Source organism: Hylobates moloch, unplaced genomic scaffold, assembly GCF_009828535.3.
Source record: "Hylobates moloch isolate HMO894 unplaced genomic scaffold, HMol_V3 SCAFFOLD_13, whole genome shotgun sequence".
Lineage (NCBI taxonomy): Eukaryota > Metazoa > Chordata > Mammalia > Primates > Hylobatidae > Hylobates > Hylobates moloch.
This window is the reverse complement of record NW_026652288.1, coordinates 78659440-78680387: the sequence shown is the minus strand read 5'-3', so window position 1 is coordinate 78680387 and position 20948 is coordinate 78659440. Positions and strand designations below refer to the sequence as shown.

The 20948-nt window shown below is 39.5% G+C and overlaps 1 protein-coding gene across 4 annotated transcripts in view; it reads left to right on the top strand.

Annotated features, from left to right (window-relative positions):
- Window positions 1-20948, top strand: part of GOLIM4 (golgi integral membrane protein 4) — an 82353-nt gene that overhangs the window by 32241 nt on the left and 29164 nt on the right. For all 4 annotated transcript variants that reach the window (XM_032173962.2, XM_032173961.2, XM_032173960.2 and 1 more), the window contains exons 2-4: window positions 16988-17062; window positions 18366-18415; window positions 20227-20280. In XM_032173962.2, coding sequence (XP_032029853.1) covers window positions 16988-17062; window positions 18366-18415; window positions 20227-20280 — 179 coding nt within the window. The remainder of the gene's footprint in view (window positions 1-16987; window positions 17063-18365; window positions 18416-20226; window positions 20281-20948) is intronic.

Genomic DNA, 20948 nt, shown 5'->3' with positions numbered 1-20948 from the left:
CTGGACATCCAGGGACATCCACACTGCCCGGGGAAGCCTCCCGGGACCGTGGTGAAGGCAAATGCCAATCTCACCTTTACCATCTTGGGTGATATTATTTCCATGATGCAGGGCGGTGTAGTGGAAGTATCTCAAGGCCTGCTTGCCAGAATAAACTTTCACAAAATCCTCCAAATCCTCTTTATGTCACATCATCCTAAGAAGTCTCTTGCTATCCACCTAAAACCCACACTTCCATAAATACTATGCCGCTTCTTTTTTTTTCCTTCAACTTTTAGGTTTGGGAGTACATGTGCAGGATGTGCAGGTTTGTTACATGGGTAAACGTGTGCCATGGTGGTTTGCTGCACAGATCAACTCATCACCTGGGCATTAAGTCCAGCATCCATTAGCTATGCTTCCTGATGCTCTCCCACCCCCTCCCGCACTCTCCTGTCCTTTCTTAAAGGATGAAGAAAGGATAACTCTTATATTTGACCTTTGAGGGTCTCACCCAGTGATCTCAGCCTTCTACTCTTGAAGGCTTTTACATGCTATGCAGTGATAGTGATTAAAATGTTCCCTCTTCCCCCAAATCAGGCAGTGCCTAATATCTCAGTGGGGAAGATACCCTATTCAGAGTCACATATATTCTTCATAGCAAATCACCAGGAAAATATTCATTTCTGTAACCAATATGAAGAAAGGAAGTATATGGGCAAAACTCTGTACCTTTCTTTCAATTTTGCTGTGAACCTTAAAGTGCTATTAAAAAAATAAAATCTTAAAAAAGTATACTTTCACTTTCATCCCAAAGGAGAGCTTGAAATATCTGAAAGTGAAAAGAAAATGTAGGAGATCACTAAGAATTCTAGTCAAACTGGGGAAGCAGATTTTAGATGTCTCGTGTTGACCTTATCCCCAGTGTTGACTTTGTCTTCATGGTCTTTAGGAGTAACATCTTTTTAAGTTTCCTCAGTGGCAAATGTAAGAAGTTAAGTAGTTTGGTGGTGTTGGGAAATAAAATTCTAGGAAGAGTTAGAGGTGGCAGTGGTGGGTGAGCAGGGGGTTATTTCGGAGGAGAACTTGTGTTAGGCCTTAGACATGCAGGTAGTGGTGAAAGCAGGATTCCAGCTGTGACCTCTAGCTACCAGCAACCTGTTTCTTAGAAAGCTGAAACTGGATCCCTTCCTTACACCTTATACAAAAATTAATTCAAGATGGATTAAAGACTTAAATGTTAGACCTAAAACCATTAAAATCCTACAAGAAAACCTAGGCAATACCATTCAGGACATAGGCATGGGCAAGGACTTCATGTCTAAAACACCAAAAGCAATGGCAACAAAAGCCAAAATTGACAAATGGAATTTAATTAAACTAAAGAGTTTCTGCATAGCAAAAGAAACTACCATCAGAGTGAACAGGCAACCTACAGAATGGGAGAAAATTTTTGCAACCTACTCATCTGACAAAGGGCTAATATCCAGAATCTACAATGAACTCAAATTTACAAGAAAAAAACAAACAACCCCATCAAAAAGTGGGCAAAGGACATGAACAGACACTTCTCAAAAGAAGACATTTATGCAGCCAAAAAACACATGAAAAAATGCTCATCATCACTGGCCATCAGAGAAATGCAAATCAAAACCACAGTGAGATACCATCTCACACCAGTTAGAATGGCCATCATTCAAAAGTCAGGAAACAACAGGTGCTGGAGAGGATGTGGAGAAATAGGAACACTTTTACACTGTTGGTGGGACTGTAAACTAGTTCAACCATTGTGGAAGTCAGTGTGGCGATTCCTCAGGGATCTAGAACTAGAAATACCATTTGACCCAGCCATCCCATTACTGGGTATATACCCAAAGGACTATAAATCATGCTGCTATAAAGACACATGCACACGTATGTTTATTGCGGCACTATTCACAATAGCAAAGACTTGGAACCAACCCAAATGTCTAACAACGATAGACTGGATTAAGAAAATGTGGCACATATGCACCATGGAATACTACGCAGCCATAAAAAATGATGAGTTCATGTCGTTTGTAGGGACATGGATGAAACTGGAAACCATCATTCTCAGTAAACTATCGCAAGGACAAAAAACCAAACACCGCATGTTCTCACTCATAGGTGGGAATTGAACAGTGAGAACTCATGGACACAGGAAGGGGAACATCACACTCCAGGGACTGTTGTGGGGTGGGGGGAGGGAGGAGGGACAGCATTAGGAGATATACCTAATGCTAAATGACGAGTTAATGGGTGCAGCACACCAACATGGCACATGGATACATATGTAACAAACCTGCACATTGTGCACATGTACCCTAAAACCTAAAGTATAATAAAAAAAAAGATCCAAGATTAAATTTCTAAGATTAAATGATCTAAGCTTCTGTTTCGATCTTGATAACTCTATCAAACATCAGACATGTCTAAAACGGAAGGCACGGTGGACTCTCACTCCCTCCGCCTTGGACCTGGATCCACATTTCACACAGTAGTTAAGCCGGAAATATCGGCACCGTTGTCAGAGCTACTTTCGTAGTACACTTTGAATAAATCACTCAGGCATTTTGATTCTATTTCCTAAATATAGTTTGCTTCAGTGCATTCCTCACCCTCTGTCAATGATTACCACGTGTGCTTGAGTACGAGGTGAGGTTCCCCTTTCCCTGCAAAATTACTCCTCAGAGAAGAGGGAGTCTTGAAGTGGAGTCAGTGCAAAGCCTTTGCTATTACTGGGTGCTTTCTGTAAGGCCTTATTTTAAATAGAGCATTTGTGAGGAAGACACATTAGCCCCACATGACCCTGTTTAATGCGGTTAGGTATTATGGAGGCCGCCTGACAAAATCTTTTTTAAAAAGGGTATGGCAGCTTTGAAAATAGTGTGGGAATTTATTCTTAGGGATGTGTCCTCACAGTTGTGAATACAAAGTATCTTTATAAACAAACCTTTCCACTAAAAAAAAAAAGCCCCAATACATTCAAATTAGGGATATAGAAAGCATGAATGTGTTCCTACATTACAAATGGAAATGGCAACCATCCTGATTTTTACCAAATCCTATCTCAGGCTTAGGACAGAGATTTCCAGTGATGGCACCAGACCAAGATTCCACTAATGCTTTACTTCAGGTGATGATGGATATGCTTCGGAAAACTGTCCGAGGCTAAAAACCTAACTTGAGTTGATACAGGCACAGATGTCAGACATGCATGTGCAGAGTTTGGACCAAAGTGTTTTGGGAGATGTGGATATAGAAAAAAGTGACATATCTACATTTCTTGCATATTTCACTATTTTATTTATGTAACTAAAAATAACAAATGCATGATGTGATATAAACAGGTAGCTCTTTCATACAGTCTGTAAATTTTTGGTAAATGTTATCGAATTATACATTCACAAAAGTACACGAGTAAGTAAACAGCTCAATGAATTTTCACAAAGCAAACAGTGTAGCCAGCTCTCAGACCAAGAATCAGAACACCACCAGCATGAGAATCAGAACATCACTGGCACTCACAAATGCTCCCTCTTACTCTCTTCCAGTTATTGTCTGACTGCCGCCCCCACGTGCACCGTGTGAATAGTATCTTGTCTTCTGTCATCAGAGATTAGTTTCGCTTGTGCTTGTTTTTGAACTTTTTATAAATGTAATCATTCAGTAAGTACCACTTTGCTGTCTGGCTCCTTTCCTCATATTATGTTTGTGAAATTCATCTATGAATTATTTAGTTTGTTCACATTGCTGAATGATATTTTACATTTTGAACAACCACAGCTTATCCATGTTACTATGATAGATATTTGTGGTGGTTTCAGTTTGGGGCTATTATGAGTAGTGCTGCAATTAAAACTCTCCTGTATGACTTTTGGTGAATAAATGTCAAGTACTGGGTTGGGTACATACCTAGGAGTGGGATTTATAAGTCTTAGGATATATATGCCTTCATCAGCTTTAGTTAACACTATCTGTTTTCTGAAATGGTTGTACCTTTTTCACATCCATTAGCAAAGTAGAAGAGTTCTTTCCTCGACATTCTTGCCAACTATTGGTATTTTGCGTCTTTTTCTATATTAGCTGTTTTGATGGGAGAATAGTAGTACTGCACTATGATTATAATTTTCATTTCCCTGATAACTAATTTAGCTGAGCACTTTTTCATATATTTCATGGCCAGTAGGATATATTTAAGTGGCTGTTCCTATTCTTTGCCCCATTTTTTTTTTTTTTGCTTCTCTAAAATTTTGTATATTTGGCAAAAAAAAAGAGTCAATTCTTTAATATGCTTGCTTTATTGGCAAAACTGAAGGTCATGTTATATTCAAACAATATGTAAGTTTAACCTCCATCATACCTTTTTTAGGTTGCTGCCATGACCTGCTAATGAATCCATTAACCTCTACTCTCTCTCAGATGCTCTATCTTCTACACATATAAAGTTAATTTTACAATCATGCAGATGTGATTAAGTTCTTTTTAGCCCTATCTCACTCATTCTTCCCTGCTGTTATTATCCACCTTTCCATCAATCCTATGCTAGATATAGTATTGACAAAACTCCCCTATAAAAGCTCATGGGGAGTGGGTGAGGCACTCTTACTAAACTTTCAGATTGCCAGTAAATTCGGATTCAGTAGATTTGAGTTGGGTCCTGGGAATCTGTGCCAGTAACAAGCACTCCACATTTTTATTTTAGGAAAGTTTGAGGAATGCCACAGATTATTTTTTATTTTGTTTCAGTGTTCCCACACATTCCCTCTCCAATGTCTGGATTTTTCTCTATCCTTCCTCCATTGTCATCTGTCAACACCCAACCAAATGTAACCTCTGGGAGTCTAACTTGACTCTTCCAGGCTGAGCACATCACTCTATAATCAGATCTTACTTCTGATCTTCCTCACAAAACTATTACGTCATTGGCCTTCCCCATCTCAGCTGATAACATGCAGTAGTTTGATCTTCGGAATAAATGTAGAATCTAAATATTATATGACCTCCACAGCGTGCACACTGGTCCTCTTCTTCCATTACCCTCATGCCTCAATTACTGCAGAAGTAGTTTCCCTGCTTGCATCTTGTACCCATGCAGTCTGACTAGAGGGCTCAATATTTTAAAACCTAAGTCAACATCATTTCTGCTCAGATCTCTGCACCGGAGCTGGCATGGTGGTATGTACCTGTAGTCCCAGCTACTTGGGAGGCTGAGGCAGGAGGATTGCTAAAGCCTAAGAGTTCATGTCCGGCCTAGGCAACATAGTGAGACCCCATCTCTAAGAAAAAAAAAAGAACTCTCTAATGGTTCTCAATTTTTCCGAGAGTAAAATCCCAAGTTCTCAGTGGGCCCTGTGACCATTGCACTCTGCCCCCTCCCCTTCCCTTATGCTTTGACCTTCCAGGCTCACCCTGCCTCAGTCACTCTAGCCTGTCTGCTTCTCTTAGGACATCCCAGTGTGCTTGCACTGTACAGCTTTCCTATGGGCTACTCCCTCTATCTTGGAACAGTCTCCCCCTAGATATCTGTAGTACTGACTGACCCCTTCAGTCTTTCAAGCCTTGGCTCACATGTCCTCACTGAAATATCCTTCTCAGTGAGGCCTGCCCTCATCACTCTATTTTAAAATGAAGCCTGGCCCATTCTCCCCATGCCTCCAGTCTCTTTCAGTCTCTTTTACTCTACTTCCTTTTTGTTTTGTGGCAATAATTACCTGCTAACATATTATATATTCTATTTATTATTTATCATCTATAGCTCTCTGTCAGAATAAAATCCTCCCAAAGGCAAATTGTTTTTTATGTTTTACTTACAGTATGTCCCCAAATATCTGAACATTGCTTGGCATATAGTAGGGGCCCAATTAATATTTGTTTGATTTGTTGAATGAAATATTTGGGATGCAGTAGCAACCTTAAATAAGACTAAGACATCTCAAATAGCATCTTTTTACAAGCCTTACTTTTATGAAATCTTTTCCAAGATATGTTGCATATTTTTATTTTGAAGTAGAACTTGAAATTGGAAGTTTGAATGAAGGTGAGTTAACTTGTGTGTACTGCTACATTGATTTGAAGGAGAAGACGGTGGTAGTTAGGCTCATTCCAATCTAGTTGAGGGTATTCTCTGCAATATGACATAAAACTTTTAGGGGTTAATACTTGAGTACTGGATTTTAGGTTGTTTCCTTTTTGCTAGCATTACTTGCAGCGTCCATAAAGGCAAGTTCCTATTAAAAAATCAGACAACTTATGGAAATTAGATGTCTTTTAGGTTTGCTTCAAGCACATTGATTTTGAAAACTATTCATAGTTGCATTTTAAAAGCAATGTGCTTTTGCATATTTTATCCATCTTAAGGGCATTCTTGCACATGTTTGCATCAATTTTGGGAGCAAGAAACAACCCCCTCTTTTGCTTCCCCTCCGCCTCTCTTTTTCTCTTGTGCGTAATTTTCTGAAATACTGTGATGCTGTCCAGCTGCAATCTGACTGCTAGGTGAGAGAACCTGTACAGGTTCTATTTATAGACATCTAATTTTAGAATAACTTTTATTTCTATTACTGTGAGTCCTTAAGTTTCCAATATATATGTATGTACACGTATACATGTCTTTGAGAATATAATATTTGCTTTGTAGAACGCAGCCTTTTTATGGAAGAGGAGGATATTATTCCTTTCAGCTCTCAAAGAGATTCTGTTTAAGAATCTGCTGACTCAGCAGTTCATTATGTCATCCTAGCCCGGCTAACCTGTGGTGATCTCTAATTGTCTTATGTTTTACCTGTCTTAGCCTCTTCTTACAACGTGTATTTATTCATTATAAGCTTTTGTATAAGAGTAACTCCTATACTTTGGTGTTTCCCAAGGTGCCTAGACCATTGCTGGGTTATAACATAATAGCTCAGGGCAGCTAAGAGAAGAATCCTTTCATGAGAAGTGAATAGACTTCATCTGATCATCTGATAATGAGAATGATTATTAGTAGCTAAGCACTTGAAAGAATGCCAAAAAGAACAGCATGAAGAAATGTATGTTAAGTCAGCTCATACAATACTTATTTGAAAAAGCCAAATCTCAATTAGTGGCATGAGGAAAAGCCTGGATATAGTTTTATCCACAAAAGAAAAGGCAGTTAAGCACCAATTCAAGTCATGGGTAAAATTTCCATATAAGCTACTTTACAAACTGTATGCATTAGCAAACTTAAAAACAGACACTTGTGTGAACTATTACAGGAACTTTATTGTACAGTAAAAAAAATACTGCAGTTGCCAGGCAGTAAAAAAATACTTAATCTGACTGTTCTTTTTTTTCTCAGCATTCTGAAAGTGTCTATATTTCAGGACTATTATTTAACTAATGCTAATAGTGTGAGCCTACACACCAACACATAAATTTAATCTCTATTCTATTATCTGTCTGTTTTCTGGGACATGTGGTACTAATGAGCCTATCTATTTGGGAATTCAGTTAAAAAAGTGCTGAGGCATAAAAGATGGCAGGCAAAGGAGGAAAAGAATGAAATATCTTCCAAATGCATTTCAATCATTGAACACGTGCTGTCTAATATCACCAGATATTAGGAACGGAGGGATTGAGACTGAAGTTCTAGTGAGGGGCTAGGATATAGATGAAAAGGAAAAAGGTGGCTAGTCCCAACCTTCAAGGTACTTAGTTGTTCATTACTTCACTCACTCACTCATTAATTTATTCATGCAGTATCTATTGAATGCCTTGATATGGTGTGGCTCTGTGTCCCCACCCAAATCTCATCTAGAATTGTAATCCCTATGTGTCGAGGGAGGGACCTGGTGGGAGGTGATTGGATCATGGGGGTGGTTTCCCCATGCTGTTCTCGTAATAGTGAGGGAGTTCTTACAAGATATGATGGTTTAAAAGTGGCACTTGCCCCTTGTAAGAGGTGCCTTGTGTCCCCTTCATCTTCCATCATGATTGTAAATTTCCTGAGGCCTCCCTAGCCATGTGGAACTGTGAGTCAATTAAACCTCTTTTGTTCATAAGTTACCCAGTCTCAGGTAGTATCTGTGTAGCAGTATGAGAATAAACTAATACATGGCTGCAATTCAGTGTACCAGGGTGTATTATTTCGTTTTCATGCTGCTGATAAAGGCATACCCAAGACTGGGCAGTTTATAAAAGAAAGAGGTTTATTGGACTTACAGTTGCACATGTCTGGGGAGGCCTCACAATCATGGTGGAAGGTGAAAGGCACATCTCACTTGACAGCAGACAGGAGAACTTGTGCAGGGAAACTCCCTTTTTAAAAACCATCAGCTCTCGTTAGACTTATTCACCGTCATGAGAACAGCACAGGAAAGACCTGCCACATGATTCAGTTACCTCCCACCGGGTCCCCCCCACAACATATGGGAATTCAAGATGAGATTTGGGTGGGGGCACAGCCAAACCATATTATTCCACCCCTGACCCCTCCCACATCTCATGCCCTCACATTTCAAAACCAATTATGCCTTCCCGACAGTCCTCCAAAGTCGTATCTCATTTCAGCATTAACTCAAAAGTTCACAGTCCAAAATCTTATCTGAGACAAGGCAAGTCCTTTCTGTTTATAAAGTTGTAAAATCAAAAGCAAGTTAATTACTTCCTAGATACAATGAGGGTACAAGCATTGAGTAAATACAGTCATTCCAAATAGGAGAAATTGGCCAAAACAAAAGGGCTGTGGGCCCCATGCAAGTCCAAAATCCAGCAGGACAGTCAAACCTTAAAGCTCCAGAACTATCTCCTTTGATTCCATGTCTCACATCCAGGTCATGCTATTGCAAGAGGTGGGTTTACATGGTCTTGGGCAGCTCTATTCCTTTGGCTTTGCAGGGTACAGCCTCCCTCCCAGCTGCTTTCATGGGCTCGTGTTGAGTGTCTGTGGCTTTTTCAGGTGCATGGTGCAAGCTGTTGGTGGATCTACTGTTCTGGGGTCCGGAGGACAGTGGCCCTCTTCTCACAGCTCCACTAGGCAGTGCCCCAGTAGGCACTCCATGTGGGAGCTCCAACTCCACATTTCCCTTCCACACTGCCCTAGCAGAGGTTCTCCATGAGAGCCCTGCCCCTGCAGCAAACTTCTACCTGGGCATCCAGGCTTTTCTATACATCTTCTGAAACCTAGATGGAGGTTCCCAAACCTCAATTCTTAACTTCTGTGTACCCGCAGGCTCAGCACCCTGTGGAAGCTGCCAAGGCTTGGGACTTGCGCCTTCTGAAGCCATAGCCCGAGCTCTATGTTGGTGCCTTTCAGCCATGGCTGGAGCAGCTGGGACACAGGGCACCAAGTCCCTAGGATGCACACAGCACAGGGACCCTGGGCCTGGCCCATGAAACCGCTTTTTCCTCCTAGGCCTCTGGGCCTGTGATAAGAGGGGCTGCTGTGAAGACCTCTGACATGCCCTGGAGACATTTTCCCAGTTGTCTTGGGCATTAACATTCAGCTCCTCGTTACTTATGCAAATTTTTGCAGCCAGCTTGGATTTATCCTCAGAAAATGGGATTTTCTTTTCTGTCGCATGGTCAGGCTGCAAATTTTCTGAACTTTTATGTTCTGCTTCCCTTTTAATACTGAATGCCTTTAACAGACCTGCGTCGCCTCTTTTTTTTTTTTTTTTTTTTGTTGAGACAGAGTCTTGCTCTGTTGCCCAGGCTGGAGTGCAGTGGCACGATCTCTACTCATTGCAAGCTCTGCCTCCTGGGTTCACACCATTCTCCTGCCTCAGCTTCCCGAGTAGCTGGGACTACAGGCGCCTACCATCACGCCCGACTAATTTTTTTTTGTATTTTTCGTAGAGACGGGGTTTTACCATGTTAGCCAGGATGGTCTCGATCTCCTGACCTCATGATCCCTCCGCCTTGGCCTCCCAAAGTGCTGGGATTACAGGCATGAACCACCACGCCCGGCCCTGAGTCACCTCTTGAATGCTTTGCTGCTTAGAAATTTCTTCCACCAGATACTCTAAATCATCTTTCTCAAGTTCAAAGTTCCACAAATCTCTAGGTCAGAAGCAAAATGCTGTCAATCTCTTTGCTAAAACATAACAAAAGCCACCTTTGCTCCAGTTCCCAACAAGTTTCTCATCTCCATTTGAGACCAGCTCAGACTGGATTTCACTGTCCATATCATTATCAGCATTTTGCTCAAAGCCATTCAACAAGTCTCTAGGGAGTTCCAAACTGTCCCACATCTTTCTGTCTTCTTCTGAGCCTCCAAGCTGTTACAGCCTCTGCTTGTTACCCAGTTCCAAAGTCTTTCTACATTTTTGGGTATCTTTACAGCAGCACCCCACTCGACTGGTACCAATTTACTGTGTTAGTTTGTTTTCATGCTGCTGAAAAAAACATACTCCAGACTGGGCAATTTACAAAAGAAAGCAGTTTATTGGACTTACAGTTCCACATGGCTTGGGAGGCATCACAATCATGGCAGAAGGTCAAAGGTATGTCTCACATGGCAGCAGACAAAAGAAGAGAACTTGCGCAGGGAAACTCCCCTTTTTAAAACCATCAGATCTCATGAGACTTATTCACTCTCACAAGAACAGTACAGGAAAACCTGCCCCATGATTAAATTATCTCCCACCGAGTCCCTCCCACCACATGTGAGAATTCAAGATGTGATTTGGGTGGGGACACAGCCAAACCATATCACAGGGATACAATAATGAAATAAAGTAATTCAGAAATTCTTGCCCTCAATCGAGGTTCTGTTCTTTTGTGATAGACAGGGAATTAATAAGTAAAAATAAAGTAGTGCACAATGATCAGCACTAAAGAGAAAAATAACGTAGGAAAGGAGACTAGAAGTATTGAGGGCAGGGAGCTAGTTGCAATTTTAGACAGGATGTTCTGGGTGTGAATGCATCTTTCTAGTGAGGATTTGAAGGAAGTAAGGGAGCTAGTTGCTCAGATACCTGGAAAAAGAGCAGTGAGGCTCAAGGAAAGGCAGTAGGAGGGGCTAAGGGGAAAGCGTGTCTGGCATGTTCAGGCCTAACGGGGAGGCTGCTGGGATCGGGCAGGATGAACGATGGGGTAAGGCCCTGTGAGGGCCTTGTGGGGTTTCACTCCCAATGTGGTGAGAAGCCACTGGGAGGTTTTGCCCCCCAGGCCTGGGCCTTGAATGTGTAGGAAAGGGCTTATTAAAAATTAAATTCAGCCATAAATTATGAAGCAGACTCAAAAGATTGAATTTTATTGAAGGAATGAAACTGGAATTGAGTGAGAAGTAAAATCTGGGCTTCATGGTTTGGGAGTCATCTGTGAGAGGTTGTAGTTAAATTTTGAAGATGGATGCAGAACTCTGAGGAGACGTTTTTGAAGGAAACGAGAGGAGAAACCAAAGTCTGTGCCCTAGCGATGCCCTTCCCTACTCCTGGGCACTGGAGGGAGAGTCCTGTGTGAGGCTTAAAATGGTAATAGTGGTCCACCTCCTTTTTCTTTTTATTTCTTTCTTTTATGGGGGTTGTTTTCTAGGAGATCTCCAGTATTCTTTCTTAGACTTCTTGTAAGGTAAAATTATGGAAGAAGGAAGGGAAAAGTAATTGGAAGAATGCGTGATGTTGACTTTGTGTTGACCCATCAACTCATTCTTTTATGGAGGAATGGGGTGGGCGGGTGGCTGGCTTCCACCCCACCTCTGGTGATTTAGAATTACAACCAAAAACTGTTACATAAAGACTCTTAATTTCTATGACGTTAGCCCCAAAGAAACCCTCAAAAGTATTGAAGTCTGAGACCTATATTAATTTCAATTTATTCCCCTTTTTGTGTCACCTTTCTTACTATTATGCTTAAACATTCTTCAGTCACAATGATCAAAAGCATACTTTGTTCATTTTAATTTTTGTTTTATATATAAGAAGATAGAGGTACTTGCAAATCTAAATGTTTTCACAAGTTGAATTGTGTGACTTTCATACCAAGCTTCTGTTGTTTGTTGTTTGTTTTTTAAAAATAAAACATTATGTTACAGTCAGGACCAAAAACAAAATTTCACAGGCTATTTCTTCTGCCAAAGAAACATTGCCCTGTCTTGGTTTAAGATGTCAAAACACTTAGCAATATTTTCTGCCTAATTTTGGAGTGTTGCTTTCTGATTCTGAATTGGAGCAATTTGCCTTGAAATTGCATAGATATGCATTTTGCCCATAAGTGAATGTATACAGCTGATTTCTTGTGTGACTTTCAGATGGAAGTCAGAGTTAAAATGGAAAATTGCTATAGGAAGCTGGCACGTTTTTAAACTCCTGAGTGGTTTTGGGGGGAATAAAACCTCTTTCCATTCCTGGTTGCATGGAAAATATTAAACCCCTTTTAAGTAAGCAGGAGATGAGATGAGTATTATAGATTTTCATCTTTTCCTCCTGAGTTCTTGTGATTCAAATCCTATTCCTGTTGCAGTGTTATTCTGCATTAAAGATCTTGACTGCTGAGATTGAACCATTATTTTCATACTTATTTTTCCTGAAACTTGTTTGGTGCTATGAGAATATTCAATATATAGCTTTTTGTTGCAGAGATTTTAGCAGCATTAGTTCATCTTGACTGATGCCCTTGACTTCAGAGTATAAATAGAAAAATAGAGATAGGTGACAAGGATTGATTAGCTATCCTCATTCTAAGTGAAACAGTAAACCTAGCTAGATAAATCACAGCTCAAAAGCCTGGAGAATGCATGGTAAAAGAAATAAAGGTAGTGCGTATGTGTGTGTATGTGCTTAATAGTGAAGTTTTCTAAAAGAGGTACAAGCACAAAAATTCTGTCTGGTTTGTTCTACTGGCTTTCAGTTTTTATTTTTAAAAACTTAAGGGTTTAAATAACCTATGGAATTATTATTTGCTTTTTCTTTTATTTAAAGAAATTTTTTAAGTAAAAGAAAACTGAGACCAATGTCATTGCCTTTTTAAGTCAGATATATGTGTGTGTATACATCTGTGTGTGTGAGTGTGTGTGTATGTGTATATATATATATATGCACATATATGCATATATACACACACATATAATTACTTTGTTATTAGACTAACTGTAGGGTTGAAAGGGCTCAGGGGAGAGCACCTGATTTTTTTCTCTGGCACTTTTAAGCTATTTAAGCATTTTAATAGTGTTTACTCTGTGCCAGGCAGTGTTCTAAGCACTTGATATATATGAACTCATTTAACTCTGACATTCAGCCAAAGAGATACATCTATTATTATCCCCACAAACCGTACAAGGAAACTGAAGTTCACAGAAGTTCAGCAGCTCACCTCATGAGAAATGAAGCTGGGATTTTAACCCAGGCATCAAGGCTGTGCCTTCAGCCCTTATATTAGCACCTGCCTCTCTCCCTCTCCTCCTCTTCTTTCTAGATTTTTCAGTTCGAAGGGCCAGTTTTCACTCTGACTTTCCTTTACCTGATGTGGTTTCTTCAGCCTATAGTTTAAGGCTTTTTCAGTTTGTTTTCCTTTATTCTTTTCTTGAGCCTGGTGAAGAACAACCCTTCTCCATGTCTCCATCCGTTACTGCTGCTCCATTCTTTCACCCTCCTCCTCCTTGGTGATATTCTCCAGGCTTCAAACCATTTCTGAATTCTTAAGTTATATTACGTCAGGATTAGAAGCTGCTGTTATAATGATGGCTTGTCCAGTTCTGAGTAAGATAGTATTAATAGCACGATTACCTCATAGTTTCTGCATATATATACTCTATTCCTGTTTGCCACATCTTTTTTCGCCTGTATTTGCAAAAATACGTTCTTCTTGCGGTAACAGTTTGCTATTATGATGCCATGCTGTGTAGTCATGAATATTTCTCAGCTTTTCTAAGACCTTTGAAGTTTAACAATAATTCACAAACACGCTTGCCTTTCTGTGGACATTTTATAGGATTTATTCAGGTTATTTATGAAAGTTTATAACTGTGTCCTATGATCTCCTGGCTCTTGAGACACACTGCTGTTAATATGTTGAATGTGTAAATTTCCATTTAGTGTGGAACTGTCAGACAGTTGTATGATTCAGTTTGATAAATGGGTGCTTTGGGCCAGCTGTCAGGGCATTATTTTCCTGACTGAATCCCAGGGAAGAGAATAAAGAATGGAATACCATCCTGCACCCAGCACTCTTCACCCATATCCCCCACACTCCCTCTCTACTTGGTTTCATCTAGCAGAGCCTCCATTCTCTTACTGAAGATGAAATCATGCTGATGACTTCTATTCTTCCTAAGCCAAAGATAATTATGACCTGATTATCTGGTACCACACAATATTAAGTTTGCAAAAGTGAGTTTACCCTGATTGCTGCTGCATTGTATTAAGTAAACAACAATTCCACCAGATTGTAATTTGTAAATTCAGCTTTTTTCCCCTCTATCCTTAACCTTCTGCAATAATGTTTAATATTTAGTCTGAGGTGACTGGGGTGGGTGATGAACAGTCTGCCTTGTATGTTTTTCTTGACTATGCTGCTAGGTTTTATTATTATTATTATTATTATTATTATTATTATTATTATTATAGGTGTTGCTAGGTTAGAATTGTTTCCGCCTATACTGAGGACTTTGCTGCTGTAGGATCTTGGATAGTTCACCTGTTCCTTTCTTTGAAAGTTTTGCATGATTGCTGAAGTTCAGTCTATAATATGTCCATTAGTGCAATCAGATTCCCTTTTAACTGGCATATTTATGCCCTTTTAACTTTCTACCCAGACTGTAAGAACTTTGGCCAGTGGATTGGCAGTGAAGGGAGTGTTTTTCCTTCCAGCTGGGGAGCTTATGTGTTCCTGAGCATCCTATTCTTGCCTCTGTTTTATCATGATAGTATTGTAATTTAGCTCTTTCCCTATATGTCTCCCCCACCTCAGTGAAATTCTCAAAGACTGTGAGTGCACAGTTCAGGGCTTGGCTTTGTGATGTTCTATAGGGCTAATATTACGCTTTCCCTTCCTTTTTCCAAACTTAATTTAAGATGGGGTATTAGTAGTAATCCAAAGAACCTCTTAGTTTTGAAAGGATTTTAGTAATTGTCCAAGGGGCAAACATTTGTCCAATTGGCCAAACTTATACACATACATGTATATGTTTGAAAAAAATATTACTTCTTAGCAGTGAACTTGCAACCAAACTTTTTGGAACACAACTATTTTTATCCCAGTTTTACACTTCTGTCCAGGTACATAGTAGAGATGCCATAAATATAGAGTTATACTGAATTCCTTTATAATAATAATAATGCAGGGGGAAAGGATCATCTAGTGAATGGGAAAGGAACCCTGGTAGAGGAAGGGCACGGGGCAGGGATTATTGCAATGACTGCCTACGGATGAGGGGAAAGTTGAGATTGGGGTATGCATGTCATCAGAGGACCACACCATACCAATTTGAGTGGTCACAGGCATTCTAGGAGTTAGAGACAGAGATGTTAGCAGAGGTGTGAATAGAGGTAGGGTCTATGGTGATGGTAGATGGAGTCCTGAGAATGGAAGTTTTATATGGGGAGAAGGTATAGAACTCAGGAGATGATGGCCAACCTGGAAGGAGGACAATGGTGGTTGTTGGCCACCATAACAATGGAGAAAGGGCAAGAAGAGAGGCAGGGAATCCCTTAAGCAGCAAGGGGTTGCTGCAGGGATGGGGAAAGGGAGTTTTCTGGGACCCTGATGACTTTGACAGCAGCCAGTAGTGTTGGGGCTGTTCTGTGAATTGTATATGGTCAGCCAGTGATTGATGCTTAAATTGCATGTAGTCATGGGGAGCTTGTGACTGGCCAAAGAATGGAGTAACACGTTTGGCTTAGCCTGCCAAGAATGAGATCATATTTGACCATAACGCTGAACAAACAGGATTCAAAGGGTAGATCAGAATTATAATTTACTCTGTTCTCCTCTCCCTTGGTGCTTATTCAAACCATTCTGTGGAGCTGAGTTTTCTGTTCCTGGATGAAATCTTAGACAAACTTGTTTGCTTCACTAACTTCTCTCAGATTAAAAGCAAAAAATAGTTCAAAACTTGTATTCATAAACACACAGTCTTGGTTCATTAATTGTTATGTCTGGTCTAGTCCAGGACAGTTCATTCAAAGGTAAGCCTTCTCCCTCCTGTCCAGCTTCTGCTTGCTGTAGGTGTGGAGCCTGCAGCGGGAAGGAGCGTTGTGGTATGCTTCTTCTCCCTAGTTGTCTCCCAACATATCTACTCTTCCTCCCCTACTCACCAGGCGACTCTGGATTCTTCAGAGTAGACTAGGTGGGGAGGGAAGATAAAGGGCAGAAAGGTCTTACAGAACTGAACATCGGTTTGCCGCTGGTTTCATCTGGCTGTGGCTGATGGTGAACCTGACTAGTTCTTTCGTGGACCCTTTTATAAATTCTTTGGAAAGTCCCTTCCTTCTCTATTTCTGTGCTTCTCTAGTCTGTTTTCAGTGACGTAGGAGGAAGGAGGAGATACACCTCCTCTTTCATTCCACTGGTATGCTGCTGAGGTCTCCTTATGGATCCAGGCAGCCTTAATTCAGATGCAGATCATGTTGACTTTGTAGTACTTATGGAATATTTAGGAGAAAATACCCTTCTAGAGTCAGAGAGAAGCCAGAGGTGGAAGTGTAGATGTGGGGGTAACTGCTGTGCAGATGATAGTTAAAAGTCATGAGATTGAGCAAAGTTGCCCAGGAAGACAGGAGAAAACGATCTCAAAAAGACACTTGCATTTAAGAGGCCTAGAAGGAAATGGAGCGGGCAAAGAAGGTGGAAGCATCATTCAGAGTATTGGCTTTAGAAAAGGGCAGGCTGGATGGGAGCCAGCCCAGAATAATGCCTGTTAGTATGTCTGTTCTTTACCTGGAAAGGGGAACTTAAAACACATATGTTTTTATTTAAATTGTGTAAAGACTCTACACTGTTTTCTTCCTGTTTTAAAAATTGATGTTAATTTTACTTTTAAATTTCTAATTCTTTGAAGACAAAAATGTTAACTCTTTTTTTCCAGTTGTATATGAACACAGATCAAGATTAGAGAAATCCTTGCAAAAGGAAAGACTTGAACATAAAAAAGCAAAGGAAGGTAAGTAAATACATAATTTGTGTTCTGTGTTTTTCCAGTACTCTTCTTTGACATATCATATACTTGGTTTACAATTTTTTTTTTTTTTTTTTTGGCTAAGATAGTTCTCAAATCAACCCAAAGTCAGATAGGTGGACAGAGAAAGACATGTCAAGTAATATATTATGCGTTGTGCAAGAATCCCTATACAAGATTGGATTTAGAATATTGTATTCAGTTTATGCCACCTTGTGATAGCTCATATATTGGTTACACTTATTATTTCAGGAATACTATATAATTTTTCATCTGAGTATTAAACAGGTATATTACTTACACCTGGAACTTCTGTCCACAGATATTGAGGGGGCTGGGGTTGGGGGGAAGTAACAGGATGCATTGTCCAGAATATGACAAATTTTATACACATACATATATATTTATACCATAATGAATTGATCCCATTGTCCATTATATTTTCAGTTATGCACGTGTTTTTACCTTATGAAAGTTTTTATTGACACATCAGTTGATTCAGTTTGAAAGTTAACATTTAGGACAGCCACTAGGCAATGCTGTCAATTTTTATTCGAATTTTTCCATAAAACACAGGCCTTATACAGCTGATGATTTGAAGTTATCTGCATTCTGATATTTATTTATTCATGTTTTATGATAAATCTTGAAATTTAAGTTACATATTCTGTCTGCCTACCTTGGTGGGAAGGAAGAGGATAGCAGAGGAGGGGCAGTATTGGTTAGGATGTTTTACTGACCCTTGGATTGAGCCTGTGCGAAGAATAGAAATTCAACATCATTAAAATGCTTTGATAAGATTTGGATTCTCATTGTCTTCAAATGCAGAGTGATTTTATAGAGCCATCTAGTGGATAATAAGGTTTTCAAAGCATTAAAGATGGCTTGGCTGGCTTGATTTCTGTTTTCAGGAACTGAATGATTTTAGTGTGCCATCTAGTGGATAGCAATAAATCACCTTTGTCTTCAGATATGCTCCATTTTTTCCCTCCTAAATTTCAAGGAGAGTTAATCACAGAGATATTCCAAAAGCACTTTTAATCAATTGGCTATAATTTGGATTTTGTGGATGCAAGATTTACAGCTGTAAGGTAAAGAGGAAGCTGTATGTTTTTTCCAATTCTTTCTAAAGCAATGAGAGCCAAAATAAAGTATGTAAATCACCAAGTAGATTGTTTTAAACCTAAAACACGTTTGCAAGCATGAGTAAAGTTTGCGTGTATTTCTTTAGATGTTTAAAATCTGTGTAGTGAATTATCACTGTTTTTTTCCATCTTGTATTTTCTAGATTTTCTTGTTTATAAGTTAGAAGCACAAGAAACATTAAATAAAGGAAGGGTAAGTTGTTTTTTTGTTGTTGTTGTTTGTTTTCCTTAATTTGTTTTCATAAAACTTGAAAGAGAGAGAAATACAGTTGCAAATTCTTTTACTTTTTGATCCCTGGGATTATAGGACTGACATCTTTTTTTTTTTTTTTGACTGCCAAAAAATTCTAAGAGGAAGACTTTAAACTTACCTTTGCTTATCACATTGTTGATAATAGGGATAAACTGGGAATAACCTTAATGTTCAACTATAAAAAGAAGATTATTTCATTTATTTGTTTGCAGTCTCTCTTTTTTTATAGAATGTAAGATTTATTTTGGTTTGCCTTCACATGTGTAACATCCAACACAGGACCTGGCCTAGAGTTTGCATTTAAGAACATTTGTGGAATGGGTGAAGGGATGAATGATACTGGCATTTAAAAATATTTTAAAGTCCAAATTAACTGGATAAAAGCTACTCTTTTTCTTACTCTAAGAAAAGTATATAAGCATTAATTTAAAAACATTGATATTTGGGGGTATTAAAACTAAGAAGAAGCCAAGCGAGTTGGCTCACATCTGTAATCCCAAAACTTTGGGAGGCTGAGGCAGGAGGATTGCCTGAGGCCAGGAGTTTGAGACCAGCCCGTGCAAAATAGCAAGACTTCAAAGTACAAAATATTAGCTGGGCGTGATGGTACACATGCCTCTATTCCCAGCTACTTGAGAGCTGAGGCAGAAGATCACTTGAGCCTAGGAGTTTAAAGCTTCAATGAGCTATGATCCCACCACTCTACTCCAGCCTGGACAACAGGGCAGACCCTATCTCAAAATAAAAAAACTGAGAAGAGGTACTTCTTTGGATAGCCCAGGAGGCCATCAGCTTTCAACTCTTGCTTGCTTTTAACAGCACTAACCAAAGCTGTGTGCACTTGTAATTTCCTTACAAATTAAAGCAGTAAAGTGAGGAAACAAAAATGCAGTTCATTTTAGAAGTTTTTAATAAAAATATGAAAAAAATGCATGAGTGTATACTTGTGCTGGCAGGGTAAAGTGAGGGATATGGTACCTAAACGAACAACATAGCATAGGGAGGGAAAACAATCAGGTGTCTTTTGCATACTGACTGGTTATGGCTACCCGGGACCGTTGGGTCCATATGTGAAGATGCCCCATAGGAACACAAAGATATACCCCGGGAACCTGGAGCTCAGGACATGCAGTTCAGCCAGAGACTTAGGCTCAAGTTTCAATCCTGGCTCTGCTACTTAATGAAATATTTGCTCTTGGCGGGTTCCTAATCTTTACTCAGTTTCTCACTCTGCAAAATAGAGCTTCACTGGGGTAAAATCATGTATGTAGAATTTCTTACCCACTGAAGTTCAGGGAAAGAAAGTGCCTTTTCTCTTCCCCCTTTAAGCCATGCTCAGCTTGTGAGGCCCGCTCCGCATCGGTTTATTTCTTCTTCCCTCTTACCTCAAGCACCCAGCGCATATATTAGCCCTGTGCGGTGACTCTGTGTCTCAGGACAAGTTCGTGTGTCTGGGCTCCAGTTCTTCTGAATATGAAAGTGGAAGGAAATCATCTCTAAGGGTTCTTTCAAGCTACCGTTTTATGATTTCATATCCTGCTTTTTTATTCTAAAATCTAGCAAACTAAGGGGATTGTTAAAACTTCATTTCTGTGTTAAATCGATGGCTCCAGCGACATCTTGGTTCAAATGTAGAATTCATTTTACTGTACACGAGTGAAATAAATAAAGTTATATTTTAAAGTGCTTTAAGCTGTATTTAACAAGAGAGCCATATTTATCTTTGTGTTTTCTTTTTTTTTGATTTACAGCAAGATTCCAATAGCAGATACAGTGCACTGAATGTCCAACATCAGATGTTGAAAGTGAGTAATCTAAAGTTGTTATTTATGAATAAAAGAAAGGATTAACTAATACTTGAACTGACTAATGGCCTTTAAAGTGATTAAAGAAAGTTTACAGAAGTTGATTTGTATTGTAATATGGCATATTAAAATCATATTTGGCTAAAAATTATATATAGTTGTAATAGCTCATCATATTTATCACTCGATTACATAGAACATTTTAATTATTACACATTTTCTTATAAATCAGGCTCTTGGTTACCTCATTTTTAATTTTCTTCTTCTCTGTATCCATTAGGGTTTTATGTTCGTTTACTTTCTCACAGTGGTTTTCCTTAGACATTTTCTTTTATCTTACACAGACTGAAGGCTGTAGAACTATTAAAATGCTTCCTTCTTGTTACTAATATTTAATAAATGTCCTTTTACTTACCACAGGAACACAATTTATTATTTAAAGATTCTCCTTCCTTGGTCCTTGAGTAAAACTCATTATTGTGTGTCAGGAAGAGGATCATTGTTTCTGTCAAACTGGAAGAGACGGGCAGCATGCAGTTATGCCCTTCTCGCAGGATGCAGATCATGCCAGCATCTCCACCCCACCGTGCCTCCCCCTCGATTTCTGTTTGCTATTGTCTTTCCCTCTAATATCAGTAGGGCATGCACTTTTTATTGAAACTGGAATC